Raw genomic sequence first — 15,182 nt, forward strand, 5'->3', positions numbered from 1 at the left:
CTAAAGAGCGATCATTGGCTAGTTTGGAAGTGTTGATTTCGCATACATGTGTGAGAGATATTGAGTGTTTGTTAATAAATATAAATATTCAAATTTCATGTGTCTATATATCTACGCAAATCTTTTCAATAAATTAACGTAATAAATAACATGAATAAAGTGAACGAAATCTGCACCGTTTTTTTTTTTTTTTTTTTTTGTAGAAACAATCGGAAACAGAATTAATTTTTTTGCTACCAGAGGCAGATATACACAGATTCTCTCGTCTCCTTGTACAACTTCAGGCTGAGAACAACCGGTTGAATGTTATACAGGCCAGGATAGTTATAGCATCACTTGAAGAAATTATACATAGGTAGGTGACCTAAACAAAAAAATTGAAATTAGCTTTCCTTCATCAGCCTGGGTGTAGGCTCCAACAGCAGGGCCCAGTGTCAAATCTTGGTGTCTGCATTTTCCCCTTTTCAGACCTTGTAGTCATCTGTTCCAATGGCCCACAATTAAAGAGGGTGTGTTGTGGCCAGCACAACGACCAACCGCCTTTACTTTTACACATCTAATGTCAGGTAACCATTTGTGCTGGTTGGACTCAAGATTGCTTTAAGGATCCTGAAAGTAAAAAAATTCCATTCTTCACCAGGATTCAAACACGGCACCTCTCTGTTTGGAAGCCATGCGCTTTACCACTCAGCCACCGCGCCTCTGGTCTCTACAAGGCACCATTTATTCTAATAAAGAAATTTAAAAAGCACAGATCAAACTTATTGAAATAGAGGCTTTTATTATTCAAAAGCAGATTTACCTATGGAAAATAGAAGCTATTTATATATATATATAAACCTGCCATAAACTATCTGGACATAGGAAGGGCTCTAAATGGGATCCATATCGCAATTAGCTAAGGGCCTTTTTAAAGTCTGTATATGGCACTAAATGGAGTGATACTGAAAGATGAATTGGAAGTATCACATATAGTTTAGGTCTTCCATTGCTTCAACCTGGCCTCTTTTAAATATTTAAAAAAAAATTAAAAAAAAGAATAATATAAAGAATACTTTTTAAAACAAAGCTTATGTTAAGTTTATTGTATTAATAGTTTGGAGAAAGAAAGGGGGGTATCTGTGAAGGTAACCGTGATCGCTTTTTACATGCATTTAATAATAAAAAAAAGTTGTACGACTTCAATTCGAAATTTAAGACTAAGGTTTCCTCTAGCTGGTACACTAACCGCTGTGCCAACGAAGTGCTTATGAAAATAGAAGGTTTTATAGCTGTCTATTGCTAATTTCAATTGGAAAGGGGGGCTAATTCAATTTATACCGCCACTTCAGGCAAGTAGGAGTTCATTCCCTTGTTCGATATCAAGCAACAGTAATTGTCACGTTCAAAGTCCGTCAACTATGGTGCGTCGCTATGCCAACTTAATGTTATAATTTATTTACATTTCGACGACTATACTAATATACATTTTTGTTTAATAACTTTTTTTTTTCTCTTCAGTATTGTCAATGAAACTACGCAACAAAAAATTCCTAACAACCACTGTGCGGACATTTTGTTGCCATGGTTGCAGTCTCAGTCACAAGCAAGTAAACATAATTCATAATTCGTAATTCATAAGCACATTTCTAATTATCGCATGATTTGTCATGATTTGTCGTAAGTCGTTTCACATGTACGAAATGATGAGCTGACAAAAGTCTGTCGAGATATTTAGATACAGAGGCGTCAATGGGGTGGGGTTGTGCAAGGAGTGGTCAGATTCGGCTGATACAAATTCGAAAAAGAATGTACTCTTACAAAAATGAAGCATTAGCGAACACCAGGGCCGGTCTAACAAATAACGGGGCCTAATTTAATGGATTCTTGCATGGCCCCTTTCCTACATGTTTTTAAAACAATAAAAACTATTATTATTAATTAGATCATGATATCAACGTTTATTGTTCATTAGGCATAGAAAGCAACTCAAATGCAACAGGCGCCAGTGGCTTAATTAAAGCTACTTCACCCGTGCGATAGACTTATTATGTTAACCCTCTAAGCCCTACATCTTTCAAAGCCTGTGCCAAGAGCCAAGCCTGACAGTGATATGCTAAATGTTAATTGCAGGGACTTATTTCAGTTGCAGGGCCCGTTTTTTGAGCAATTAATAAAATAAATCGGTCTAAGGTTGGCCCTGTTGAACACAACCATGCAAAGTAAATCTCTCTCTCTCTCTCTCTCTCTCTCTCTTTCTCTCTCTCTCTCTCTCTCTCTCTCTTAATGTTTGTTTTAAATCTCTCTAATTATCATAATGTTACATATGGCTCTTTATAGCCTATATCACCAGCAGGAGCTTTAGCAGATATAGTTAAGGAGAAGCAACCCAAAAAGTGTTAAGCCCTATTTCAGTAACTGACCCTAGTGACACCTCTGTATAGAAACATAGAGAGCGAAACATTGAGTTATTTAAGTAGTGGATAGGAGGATGGACATAATATGGAGGGAGAGAGAGGGAGAGGGAGAGAGAGAGGGAGAGAGAGAGGATTCTTGAATATTATTCAAATGTCCAATGGAGTCTACTTGCAGTTCATCACTTGTATTTAATTAGGTTTCTCATGATACAAAGTATTTGGTCACCTTCATTCTGTTTCTATAGAAAGAAAACTATATGGAGAGCTCCCTGATTTGGAAACCACTGCGCAGTTCATCTCTTATATTGATCTAGTCATCTGAACTCTCACACATAATAATAAGGAAGAGGAAGGAGAAGAAGAATCCCATTGGTTTTAGACTAGGGCTGCTCTCAAAGAATGTTGGAGTTAAACTAAGCAGTGTCAAGGACGTTTTCCGCCTCTGTTGCCCAAGGCGGATCTTTAAAGAGGGTGGCAAATAACCAATGAGGAAGTGCTAAAAAGAGCAGGGTGCCAGGAAATCCACTGTGTTATCAGCAGCAGACGCATTGGCTGGCTTGGCCATGTTCGTAGAATGCTAGAGGGTCGATTTCCTCAAGAACTTTTTGTATACGGTATACGGATGTATGCAAACGCGACATGAAGCTCTTCAAAATCGACACTAGCAGCTGATCCAAGTGGAGAGCAAGCATAAAGGAAGGGTCCCAAATTACAGATGCCATACACAACAGTAGTAGAAAGAAGAGTGAAAATGCAATGGCGCTTGGTGACTACATATGCCCAACCTGTGACTGCAGCCGTGTATCAAGGATTGGTCTTTTTAGTCACACAAGAATTTGCAAATGAAAAAGATCATCTCTTGATAGGCAAAATGCAACGGAATTCCTGAAACAGATGACTTGAGGCATACAACTTTTCGTAAACTTACTTAATTAGAGATCAAAGACTGATGCTGATATGCTAAAGGGAAAAGAGAGTCTCTCGAGCTGTAAAATGCCACAGATCAAGGACGCTAAATTAAACATCAAAATTGCCAACTTTATAAAAATTACAAAGATACAAGTTTTAAAAATTTTTGGATTTTTTGCAGTTCTTAAATCTACACAGCAATTAACATGTAACTTAAAAAAATAATAGTTTATCAACAATTTTTAAACCTGATACGCACACGGGAAGGTATTGGCTCGTCTGGGTTTGAAAGTAGACTGCAATTTTCTGTTTCTTTCCTCGTTGTTGTTGTTCATCTCTAAATTATATAAACATTTCTTGTCACAACATACGGTCTAATGCTTTATGTTTTTTTCCAACAGTTTACATACATATCCACAATTTTCTCATATAGTGACAAACATATAAAGGAATGACTTTAATGATTCGTTCGTGACGAAAGATTATGCTAAATAAATCTAAGAAACTTTTAAAATTTATATTTCACCTTTGCCTTAGTCTGTTGGACCGTTGTGGCACCACATAAGATTCGTCAACCGTTTTTCTCCATTCTTCTCTGTCTTTTGCCTTGGATAGAACCTTTTTCAACGGCAGGCCCGTCCAGTCTTTTATGTTGTCTTCAGGAAACACAGACAGAGCCATGTACAAAGAAATGATTATGCCTAACAAACCGGACAGTATTAACTTCCTCCCCCGCAAAGAACAATCTACAATTTTCCAACTAAGAACAGGACACACACCTCTATTAAATTACCGCCTGAACAAAATAAACTCCACACAACTTCCCGTTTGCAGACACTGCGCCCACCCTTATGAAACCTTAAACCATTTGAATGCCCCTCCCTAATCCACCTTGGGCAGACCCTGCTTCCACTACAGCCCAACATAACCAACACCCTGTACGGCAGTGCTGAACAACTGAAGAAAACAGCACACTTTTTTCCTTGGAACAGTCTGCAAAAGAGCTGACAGCTCAGCAGCAATAAAGCTGGCTAGAAGAAGAAGAAGAAGAATGTTGTCTTCCCATCGCCTTCTCTGTCTCTTCTTCTTCTTCTTATATATTTTAAACATACACACACACACACACAAATGTGTAAGCTAATTTAAATCCTCTACTTCTTACAGCTTTTAAAAATGAACCACTTCCAGGAGACTTTCCTGCGCATGACGAACTATCCAGACATGACGAAAGTCGAGCTGTTCATTCAGCAAATGAAGGCCGTATTAGTGTTGAAGTATTCATTCGTCATGAGGAACCCCAGATCTTCAATCAGCTTCCTGCTCCTGCCGCTGACTCTTGTTTTCTTTGGGATGATCCTAGACCTCCATTCCACGCCAGTGAAAGATGCACGGACCATGAACATCACACCCGGAACTCTCCCGCCTAATCTTCTTGTCCCTGTTTTCGTGTATTTATATTCCAGGAATCCGATCAAACAGAAGTTTGTGGAAATAATCAAGAATTATGGAGTGCCATTTCAGTTCGACTTTACGGTAAGAAGGGAGAAACTCTAGTGTTTGAGATTCTGTTTTCTTGCAGAGTTATTAATGTAACTTTGATGTCTGAAATTCTGTTTACTTTTGGAGTTCTTATTTAGTACGAATTACGATTAGTACCCCGAGAAAGAATCCTGGTTAAGCAAATGTAAAGATCTACAATTTATAAGATTCCAATGATTAGAATTTAGATCTAGACTTAGAAGAAGATGCGCACAATTTTCATGAACAATAATTTATTAAACTCTCGGCTCAATAATATCTTATATTTGGAAATTCCCGGACGCGATACTCCCTTCTAAGCCTCTGTTTCCTGAGCCAGCCACGAAAACCAATGACTTGGCAGAATTTACATCATTGGTTTACAAGAACGACTAGATGCATGACGTGTAGACGTAATCATCTTCTTTTTTGAAGTAACGTCTGTTTTTTTTATAAGATAAAGATAAGATCTAATTCTCTAGCCAACGAGCTAGTGATTCTTTTCTCAGCGATATACATCAACTGTTTAATTTCTAGGGAAATCGTTAGGGCTGTTTTAAGATCCGTGTCCAGTTTCCATGAAGGCTCCTCCAACCCAGGTTCCTCCATGAAATTCTGACTTGAACATAGGTATTGAATAAAAAAAACAACATAATTAAGAGTGAACAGAGTTAGGAGCCATGGCGGCTGTGTACTAAAGACTCAAGTTCCCCTTTCAGACCTTGTTGTCTATAGGGCAGATAGTGTAAAGGTCATCAGATTCTGTGTCCTACGGTTAACGAGGGTGCCATGTGGCCAGCACAACGACCAACTAATGTCAGGTACTCATTAGAGCTGGATGGACTCATAGGCGCCCAGGGATCCCGAAATTTTTTAGACCAGTGTTTCCAAATATTTTCCACACTTCATTCATTCTGATTATTTAGTGGAACACTTTGCTTATATTTTTTAAGAGAGATTAATTCACGTGGTGGCCTACTAGTTCATTATCCCAGTAATTCGCGCAACACTTATTTAGGCCTAGTGCATTCCGATGGATTACAGTTTGAGAAACACCGTACTAGACGTATATATTTCATTTGTATTTATTTCAAAGGAAGGCTTAGACGATTCGCTACAGAGTTTTGCCAAGTACACGCTGATTGAGTGGCCAGTAAAATGGTCATTTGAGGATTTCAAACGCCATGTCCACTTCAGCCTGGTGTCCACCGAGGATGATGATTTGACCATAAAACTTTACTACAGTAGATCCACATTTCACGGCGACGCTATCGGTGTAAGTCTTCGTTCGTATCAGTGTTTGGTTAGCATTGTACATTTAGTGCAGACATGATGGTAAGAATGAAATGTCTACAATTAAGGATTGTACAGTAAAAATCTAATGCCGCCCCCCCCCCACCTCTCAAAAAGATTCTAAGAGAATTAGAGACACCTGATAAAGTAAAAAAAAAAAAAAAAAGATTCCGTGAGACTTATGATAAAACTCTAAATATATTTTTGTCAGCAGTCTTGCTATTAAACTTTTTTCCTTGTGCGAAAAGCGTTCTGAACTTGTCTTAAAATTAATTACTGAAATTATTGTGATGTATGCAAACGCGACATGAAGCTCTTCAAAATCGACACTAGCAGCTGGGAAAAAGTGGCACTGCATGGATCCACATGGAGAGCGAGCTTAAAGGAAAGGTCCCGGATTGTAGATGCCATACACAACAGCAGCAGAAAGAAGGGAGAAAATGCGAACGGAGCCTGGTGATTAGGGCAAGCATATGCCCAACCTGTGGCCGCAGCTTTGTATTGAGGATTGGCCTCTTTGGTCACACAAGAAGTTGCAAGGGGAAAAGATGCTGTCTCGAGACGTCAAATGCCACAGAATTCCTGAAAGAGGTGACTTGAGCTCATATAACTTTTCGAAAATTTACTTTATTAGAGATCAAAGACTGATACTGATAAGCTAAATACAGATTGCTAGCTTTGCGTTATATCCGGTGCAGAGAATTGTATGACGTGTTGATCATGTATTTTGAAAAGGTTTACGATTAACTATTGTGAGCACCTTTCAGCACATCTAATTTTACTAAATCTTTTGCTTGGAGCACTTACCTTATTTTAGCGCATATAACCCGCATACGCGTATAACCCGCATACATTACAAAATAAGTAAAAAAACAAAAATCGTACAACCCGCACACTTGAATACCCCGCGTGTTGAAGAGTCCATCCATGACCCTAATTCTGCTGGCAACAATGCGTCGACAGTGAATAGGATACAAGTTTGGATGGCTTCACTTACAATAGCGAGGACAGTGAATAGGATAGAAGTTTGGATGGCTTCACTTACTATAGCGAGGACAGTGAATATGATACAAGTTTGGATGGCTTCACTTACAATAGCGAGGACAGTGAATAGGATAGAAGTTTGGATGGCTTCACTTACTATAGCGAGGACAGTGAATATGATACAAGTTTGGATGGCTTCACTTACTATAGCGAGTACAGTGAATATGATACAAGTTTGGATGGCTTCACTTACTATAGCGAGGACAGTGAATAGGATAGAAGTTTGGATGGCTTCACTTACTATAGCGAGGACAGTGAATAGGATAGAAGTTTAGATGGCTTCACTTACTATAGCGAGGACAGTGAATATGATACAAGTTTGGATGGCTTCACTTACTATAGCGAGGACAGTGAATAGGATAGAAGTTTGGATGGCTTCACTTACTATAGCGAGGACAGTGAATAGGATACAAGTTTGGATGGCTTCACTTACTATAGCGAGGACAGTGAATAGGATAGAAGTTTGGATGGCTTCACTTACTATAGCGAGGACAGTGAATATGATACAAGTTTGGATGGCTTCACTTACTATAGCGAGGACAGTGAATAGGATAGAAGTTTGGATGGCTTCACTTACTATAGCGAGGCCAGTGAATAGGATACAAGTTTGGATGGCTTCACTTACTATAGCGAGGACAGTGAATAGGATAGAAGTTTGGATGGCTTCACTTACTATAGCGAGGACAGTGAATATGATACAAGTTTGGATGGCTTCACTTACTATAGCGAGGACAGTGAATAGGATAGAAGTTTGGATGGCTTCACTTACTATAGCGAGGACAGTGAATATGATACAAGTTTGGATGGCTTCACTTACTATAGCGAGGACAGTGAATATGATACAAGTTTGGATGGCTTCACTTACTATAGCGAGGACAGTGAATAGGATAGAAGTTTGGATGGCTTCACTTACTATAGCGAGGACAGTGAATAGGATAGAAGTTTGGATGGCTTCACTTACTATAGCGAGGACAGTGAATATGATACAAGTTTGGATGGCTTCACTTACTATAGCGAGGACAGTGAATAGGATAGAAGTTTGGATGGCTTCACTTACTATAGCGAGGACAGTGAATATGATACAAGTTTGGATGGCTTCACTTACTATAGCGAGGACAGTGAATATGATACAAGTTTGGATGGCTTCACTTACAATAGCGAGGACAGTGAATAGGATAGAAGTTTGGATGGCTTCACTTACTATAGCGAGGACAGTGAATATGATACAAGTTTGGATGGCTTCACTTACTATAGCGAGGACAGTGAATAGGATAGAAGTTTGGATGGCTTCACTTACTATAGCGAGGACAGTGAATATGATACAAGTTTGGATGGCTTCACTTACTATAGCGAGGACAGTGAATAGGATAGAAGTTTGGATGGCTTCACTTACTATAGCGAGGACAGTGAATATGATACAAGTTTGGATGGCTTCACTTACTATAGCGAGGACAGTGAATATGATACAAGTTTGGATGGCTTCACTTACTATAGCGAGGACAGTGAATATGATACAAGTTTGGATGGCTTCACTTACTATAGCGAGGACAGTGAGATGAATGAGACTAGCAATTGATTGCGGATGTAATGCATGAATTGTCTTCTATACGTTTCAAATTTATTATATCGGCAACATGTACAGTATCAACGCGACAGGAAAAAGGTCCCAAATTCGATGGGCGGGACATGTAGTCCGTATGCCAGACAAACGCCTTCCCAAACGACTTTTGTTCGTGGAGTTGTGTGCAGGAGAGTGCTCCCAGGGAGGCCAATACAAGCGCTACAAAGACACTCTCAAGAGCTCCTTCAAGGAATGCGATATCGACATTCACGGCTGGGAGGCACTAGCTCCTCGTGCCGTGAAGCTGTGAGTCTCGGAATCTCAAGATATGAAGCACGGCGAAAGAGCGCCGAACCAACAGAAAGCTGAAGAAGCAGGCCTATCTGCAACTGACCTATCTGCAACTGACCTATCTGCAACTGACCTATCTGCAACTGACCTATCTGCAACTGGCCTATCTGCAACTGACCTAACCCACTCATGCCACGAATGCGGCCGGCTTTTTAACGCGAGGATTGGACTTTACAGTCACCTTCCAGTCCATAGGAAATGAGAAATGTGCTCATCGTCGACCATGAAGGGGGAGCTATATATCGGCAAATTAGGTTGGTTGCTTACTTATTTGTCACGATTGATTGCTGGTATAATAAAGATTCTCTGTATGTACTATTTGTTTTTCTTGAGGTTTAGAATGATATGTTGATAAAGCTTTCCAATGTACATTAATATAACCACACCATGAGCTCTAGGAGGTATATCTTTTGTTTCCGTTATAATATGTTTATGAGTAATATTCTGTAAACCACGCAACTTTGTAATCCCCCCCTCACCCCCCACAGCTACCATTCGTTTGTAAAACGTATATAGCCCGCGGGTTATATGCGCTAAATTACGATAAATTTCCAAAACCCATGTCTTGGACCGGATGACACCAAACACAAAAAATGTGACAAATGGAACAAGGTCTTCGAAGTATCGTAACGCCCTTTGACCGAAATCGCATCTAGTCAGTTTTACATTTTTGTTTTTTTTACTTTGAAAAACGGTCAAACTGGAGTTTTCCCATGTGGCCAACGAGTTAGTTATTCTTTTCTTGGCGATACACATCAACTAGACCACAAGGTCTGAAAGGGGAACTTTACTGTCTTCAATGTGCATCAACTGTTAAATTGATGAGGAAAATCGTTAGAGCCGTTTTTGAGATCAGAGTTCAGGCTCCACTCTCCACCTTCCATCCTTTAGGTTTCACGAAGCTCTGAATTGATTGTAAAAAGATATGGGAAAACATTAGCTCTTTCCATCCAAATTAACGATACAATCATTGATATCACAATTGTATCTGTGTTATATAAAAAAAGAGCATGTATTATCCTATAATTCTATACCTAAAGTAACGTTTTCTGATTACAACCAAAATGTTATTAAAGTTTAAACAAAACAGAGTCGAATGTACAATTAAAAAAAAATTAACAATTCTGTGTGAACGTGAAAAATAATTACGGAGATTAAAGATTAAAAACCTTAAATATAATAATTTGTGAGTGCACCTATTGCCACTACATATAATTTCAACCCTTCTTCTTTTATATGTTTTTAATAGTTCTTTTTAAGGTGATAGCATTTTTGAATAATATTTCTTTTGTTTTAAATTCCATGCAGATGCAACTGTTAATGAGTGCCTGGGTGAAACAGATGCTGGGGGAGGATTTCTCCATCCAGAGTGCGGTCCAGCTTCATCCAAATCACCAGCCTGTAGGATACGGGTACTTGAACAGCGGTACTGCCTACTTGATGGCTGTGGCCATGGCAATGGTGCCACTACCTTTTGCGTACAACATTGTATCAGAGAAACAGGTTTGTTTGTGTGCCTCCCTCCACCTCCACCTCACACTCTTTCTTATTCACTTAGAAGAGCGGTTCTCAACCTTTTATGCTCGGCGACCCCTTTTTACAATCCCCCACTCTGCCTCGACCCCCCCCCCACCCACACGCACACACACAGCAATAGAAGAATAGACAATAACAATCCATATTTTCGATGGTCTTAGGCGACCCCTGGCAAATCGTCAATCGACCCCCAAGGGGGTCGAGAACCACAGGCTGAGAACCCCTGACTTAGAGAGGTCTGAAAATGTCGTGAATTAAGATTTTGTCTTTGTTATAAATAGGATAAAAGTCGGAACAAAATTTGAAGACAACCACCAGCCGCTCTATCATAGCTTCCTCAAGTTGTCGCGAATTATTCTGCAACTTTGTCCGTTTAAAAATGAACCGAAAGGTACAAAATCCTGATTGTTTCACATACTGTAAGACTTATCACACTCATTGGCTAGGAAAGTAAAGTTCCCCTTTTTACATTTTCCAGTTAATAAGACATCTATTGGGGAGGCGCGGTGGCTGAGTGGCTTTGCTGAAAAACCTTGGCTTTTCGAATCCTGGTAAACGCAGGGGTTTTTAATTTCGGGATCTATAGGGCACCTCTGAGTCCGTCCAGCTCAAATGGATACTTGATATTACTTGGGAAAAAGTAAAGACTGTTAGTCGTTGTGCTGGCCACATGGCATCCTTGTTAACCGTGGGCCACAGAACTTTACATCATCAGCCAAAAAGATCGCAATCTCTGAAAGAAGAACGCTAGTTTTAATCGACGGTTACCAAGGGGGTTCTTACACAACGTCCCAACACTAAAGATGGGATCGTAAAAATCCCGAGATTCCAAATACTGCAAAAGCCGCCAGTTCGGAAGCCAAAGTCATTTCGCCCCCACTCGTTGACTAGGGACATGAAAGTATTAGAACTTCTTTAAGTAGTCGCTTATACCTGTCTCTATGTGTTGTGAATGTTCTATAACTGCTTTTATATAGCGCATCACTCATGATGTACGCTCATCTGTACCTGTGAGCCACGGTTAACGAGGGCATCATGTGGCCAGCATAACGACCAACCACCTTTGTGTGTACTCAGAGGCGCCCAAGGATCGCGTAATTAAAAATCCTAGTCGTCACCATGATTCAAAAGCCAAGCACTTTACCGCTCAGCCATGGCGCCTCCCGAAAATGGGCATCATTATTATAGGCGCTCAGCAAAGAAAAAGTGTGCATGAAGTCGAGACTCTTTGTTAAGTGGCTGAACCACGGTCAATGGGTTCTGCCTCTCAGCCACACCTCCCACATTGAGGAATGTTGTTGTCTTTGTATATTGTGAATGCTAGGGTGGGGGGAGAACACAATAACAACGCTTTTTCAGTAAAAGCTAACAAATTCAGACTTGGTCTCGACAAAGTGAATATAATATTATATTTAGTTTGATACTTAAAACTTTTTCTTTCAGTCTGGTGTGAAAAAGCTTCAATACATCAACGGCCTGAGTCCATTGGTGTACTGGCTTGGTCATTTCATCTTTGATGTCGCCATGTACCTACTGATGATGATGCCTGCCCTGGTGGTGCTGCTGTTCTCTGGGATTACCAACATCCACTTGATCATGCTGTTTAAGGCCGTCATGGCGTTTGGGTTCTTCTTTTTCCCTCACATCTATGTCCTGCAGTTCATCTTCAAGCGACCAGCCACCGCGGTCTACTTCCTGCTGATGGTCAACGTATTCTTTGGTCAGTCACGGGTCAGCTGAGTTAATTGTTCTGTGTGCTGTTGTGCGAAATCTTTTTTTTTTTTCTCATTTAGTTTGTAAACAGACGTAAAGGTTATTGTCTCATGTACTAACGAAACTGTCGTTTTAGATTTAAGTGAAAAATTAAATTCCCACAACAAAATATGCCAAACGTAAGGTGTTATTCAAACACCTAATTACCCCTTTTAAGAATGAAATGTATGCTACATATAAAATTGTATAATAGTTGAAAGAGCAATATCTACCTAATAGTACATATAATTTCGATTACAAAGTACTTATTTACAGGTAAAATAATGTTAAAAGAAATATATTTCTTATTAATTTTATAAAATTGGATTGGATTTGATCTGGATTACATCGGAACGAATAACTAAGCACGGCCCGGGCAATACCTGAGAAAGTATATTAGTTCGTTTTTAACATAATTATAATAATTAATCTGCATTATGTCCCTTTGGCTGAATGTAATGAATTTAATATATATACCAAACTATTATGGTTCATTCCATTCTGTTACATGGCACAAGGCGTGAAACACTTTTCCACGTATGGGGGATTCCCCGCGTGTAAACATAAAAGAAGACAAGACAGAAGTGACCTCAAAAGCGCTTTATGTTAACTCAGGCGTCAGGGGCATTCAGGAAAAGACATGGTCGTACTTGACCTCCCAAAGAGATGGCCGGAAAAGCTTCACGATGGGGGCATATATTTTGAAACAGAAAGAAAAGCCCTAGCCGAGGACAACGAAAAGAAATTTAAAAAAAATAGGCTCGCAGCAGAAACGGCTTTGTCTGCTTCAAATGTGCAAAATATGCGTGTCGAAGTAAGGCCCGTGTAGTTAATGCGAAATAATTAGCTCCGCCCCTTGAATCTTCCGTGCCTTCTTGCAAAGTGATACAATGTCTCAGTCACAAGAACAGGAGCTCATTACAAAGTTTATATCAAGTCACTCTGTCTGTCTGTCTGTCTGGTAAAAAAATTGAACATGTTTTTCCCACCATTTTCCATTCTCGGATCAACTTAAAACTTTGCACAAGTATTCATTAAATCTGACAAGACATAAATCAATAAAAAAAAAAAAACAACAACAACCAATTAGTTAATTTATTTATTTTTTTATTTGATGTGGAAATAAGGGGAATAAATGCTACCTAATGAGATATGTGGATGTATATGTGGATTTCATCCCTTTAATACGTTTTGACAAGTTTTTTCCTTCCACTTTCCTTCTCGGATAGAATTGAAATTTTGCATAATTATTCTTAGTCAATGATAATACACGAATCAATTAAAAAAAAATAACCAATTTGTTAATTATTTAGTACTAATTAATTAATTCCATTTTATATTGCAGAGAGGGAGCTAAACACTGTCATTTCCATATAATGACAGCAAGTAGCGGTTCTTTCCCTTAAATAAGCTATGTTTTAAAAAAAAAAGTATTTTTTTTTTCTATTGCTTGTTTTATTTATTTACTCTCCAGGTGTACTGATAGGAATGGTGCTAGATTGTACCATGGAACTGGGCAACTTTGACGACCACTACCTTATAAGCCTTATCAGTGAGACTGCAACACCAAATTATTCACTTTGCGTTCTTCTAGGACTAGTGTTAGGTATGTTTACGTAGTGATCTGGGCCTAGCTTGCGCCACGTCCAATTTGTGTGTTAATTAATAATGAATTACTATATTTATCTTATGTGGAGTTTTTGATCTGCCATCTAGCGCCTCCCCAGCGGATAGGAGAATGCCCCCCCCCCCAGATATGGTGGGTACCGGGGAAATAAAATACCTGGGGTGGACTAAAATCAAACCTGCTGCCTTGCAGGAAGTCGAGAGATCCGCAAAGCCTACAGAACCTTACCCAAATAGAAAGGCAGCTATCCAGAGAGCTCAAAGGCAAAGCCCCCTAGATGGTTGTGCACGGGGCTAACAACCCTGTCATATAAAAAAAAAATCTGTTACGAAAGTTTTCTACGCACAAGAAAACCCGGACAGATCTCAATGGAAAACGACCTAGGCCTGGAAAAGGACATGATTTTTGTTTTGCAACACGGAACGTGCTAAGCCTTTTAGAGAGCAGTTGCAGCTAGTCTAACTAACTGAAGGGTTACACAGGTAAAAAACCAAAGGGCAGGCGACCCAAAGGAAGACCTCGAATGAAATGGATGGATGATGTGGAGGCAGATCTACAACAGCTTGGGGTTATGGCTTGGAGACGAAAGGCCCCAGGAGATGTGTTGAAGCAGGCCAGAGGTCTCCATGGGCTGTAGCGCCACGTGGATGGATGAAACTATATTTATACCAACTGTTAAAAAGGAAAATCCAATAACATAGGTTAGTACCGATGAGCCTACTAGTTGGGGGAAACATATAAACATTTTTCGGCTTAAATTAAGAATTAGCAATCTCGTTTTATATTTAATTTAAAAACAAACAATTTGCATTATATTATTATTATTTTTTAATAATTTTACTTAAAATGGATTTGATTAAATGATAATGTAGTTGATGGGGCCTTCAGACAGATGAGTCGGTGAAGAGCCGATCTTTTCACCCTGTCCACGGGTCAAGGGAGGAAACTCATTCTCAGGTCAAAGGTTCATAAAGAAAATGACTTCGAACCATTTTGGAAACTTCGACGAGGTACAAAGTAAAACAACATAAACAAAATATTTTTTTTTTTTGGGGGGGGGGGAGGAGGATGAGGAGTTGACGTGGACGTTAGTCCAGAGTTCATTCAGTCCTGTTCGTGAATGATTATCTTGAGTCACAACGATACTAACAAGCATGTTGTCACTGTCATCCAATAATCTTCTAAACTTTATGAC

The 15,182-nt window shown here is 39.4% G+C and overlaps 1 protein-coding gene across 1 annotated transcript in view; it reads left to right on the top strand.

Moving 5' to 3' along the window:
• The first annotated feature begins 223 nt into the window (after positions 1-223).
• LOC106078815 (ATP-binding cassette sub-family A member 2-like) overlaps positions 224-15,182 on the top strand; it is a 28,614-nt gene continuing 13,655 nt past the window's right edge. The window contains exons 1-7 of the mRNA XM_056039923.1: positions 224-355; positions 1,501-1,589; positions 4,470-4,838; positions 5,920-6,099; positions 10,381-10,575; positions 12,052-12,328; positions 13,835-13,966. Coding sequence (XP_055895898.1) covers positions 1,509-1,589; positions 4,470-4,838; positions 5,920-6,099; positions 10,381-10,575; positions 12,052-12,328; positions 13,835-13,966 — 1,234 coding nt within the window. The 5' untranslated portion in view covers positions 224-355; positions 1,501-1,508. The remainder of the gene's footprint in view (positions 356-1,500; positions 1,590-4,469; positions 4,839-5,919; positions 6,100-10,380; positions 10,576-12,051; positions 12,329-13,834; positions 13,967-15,182) is intronic.

Source organism: Biomphalaria glabrata, chromosome 9 (genome assembly GCF_947242115.1).
Source record: "Biomphalaria glabrata chromosome 9, xgBioGlab47.1, whole genome shotgun sequence".
Lineage (NCBI taxonomy): Eukaryota > Metazoa > Mollusca > Gastropoda > Planorbidae > Biomphalaria > Biomphalaria glabrata.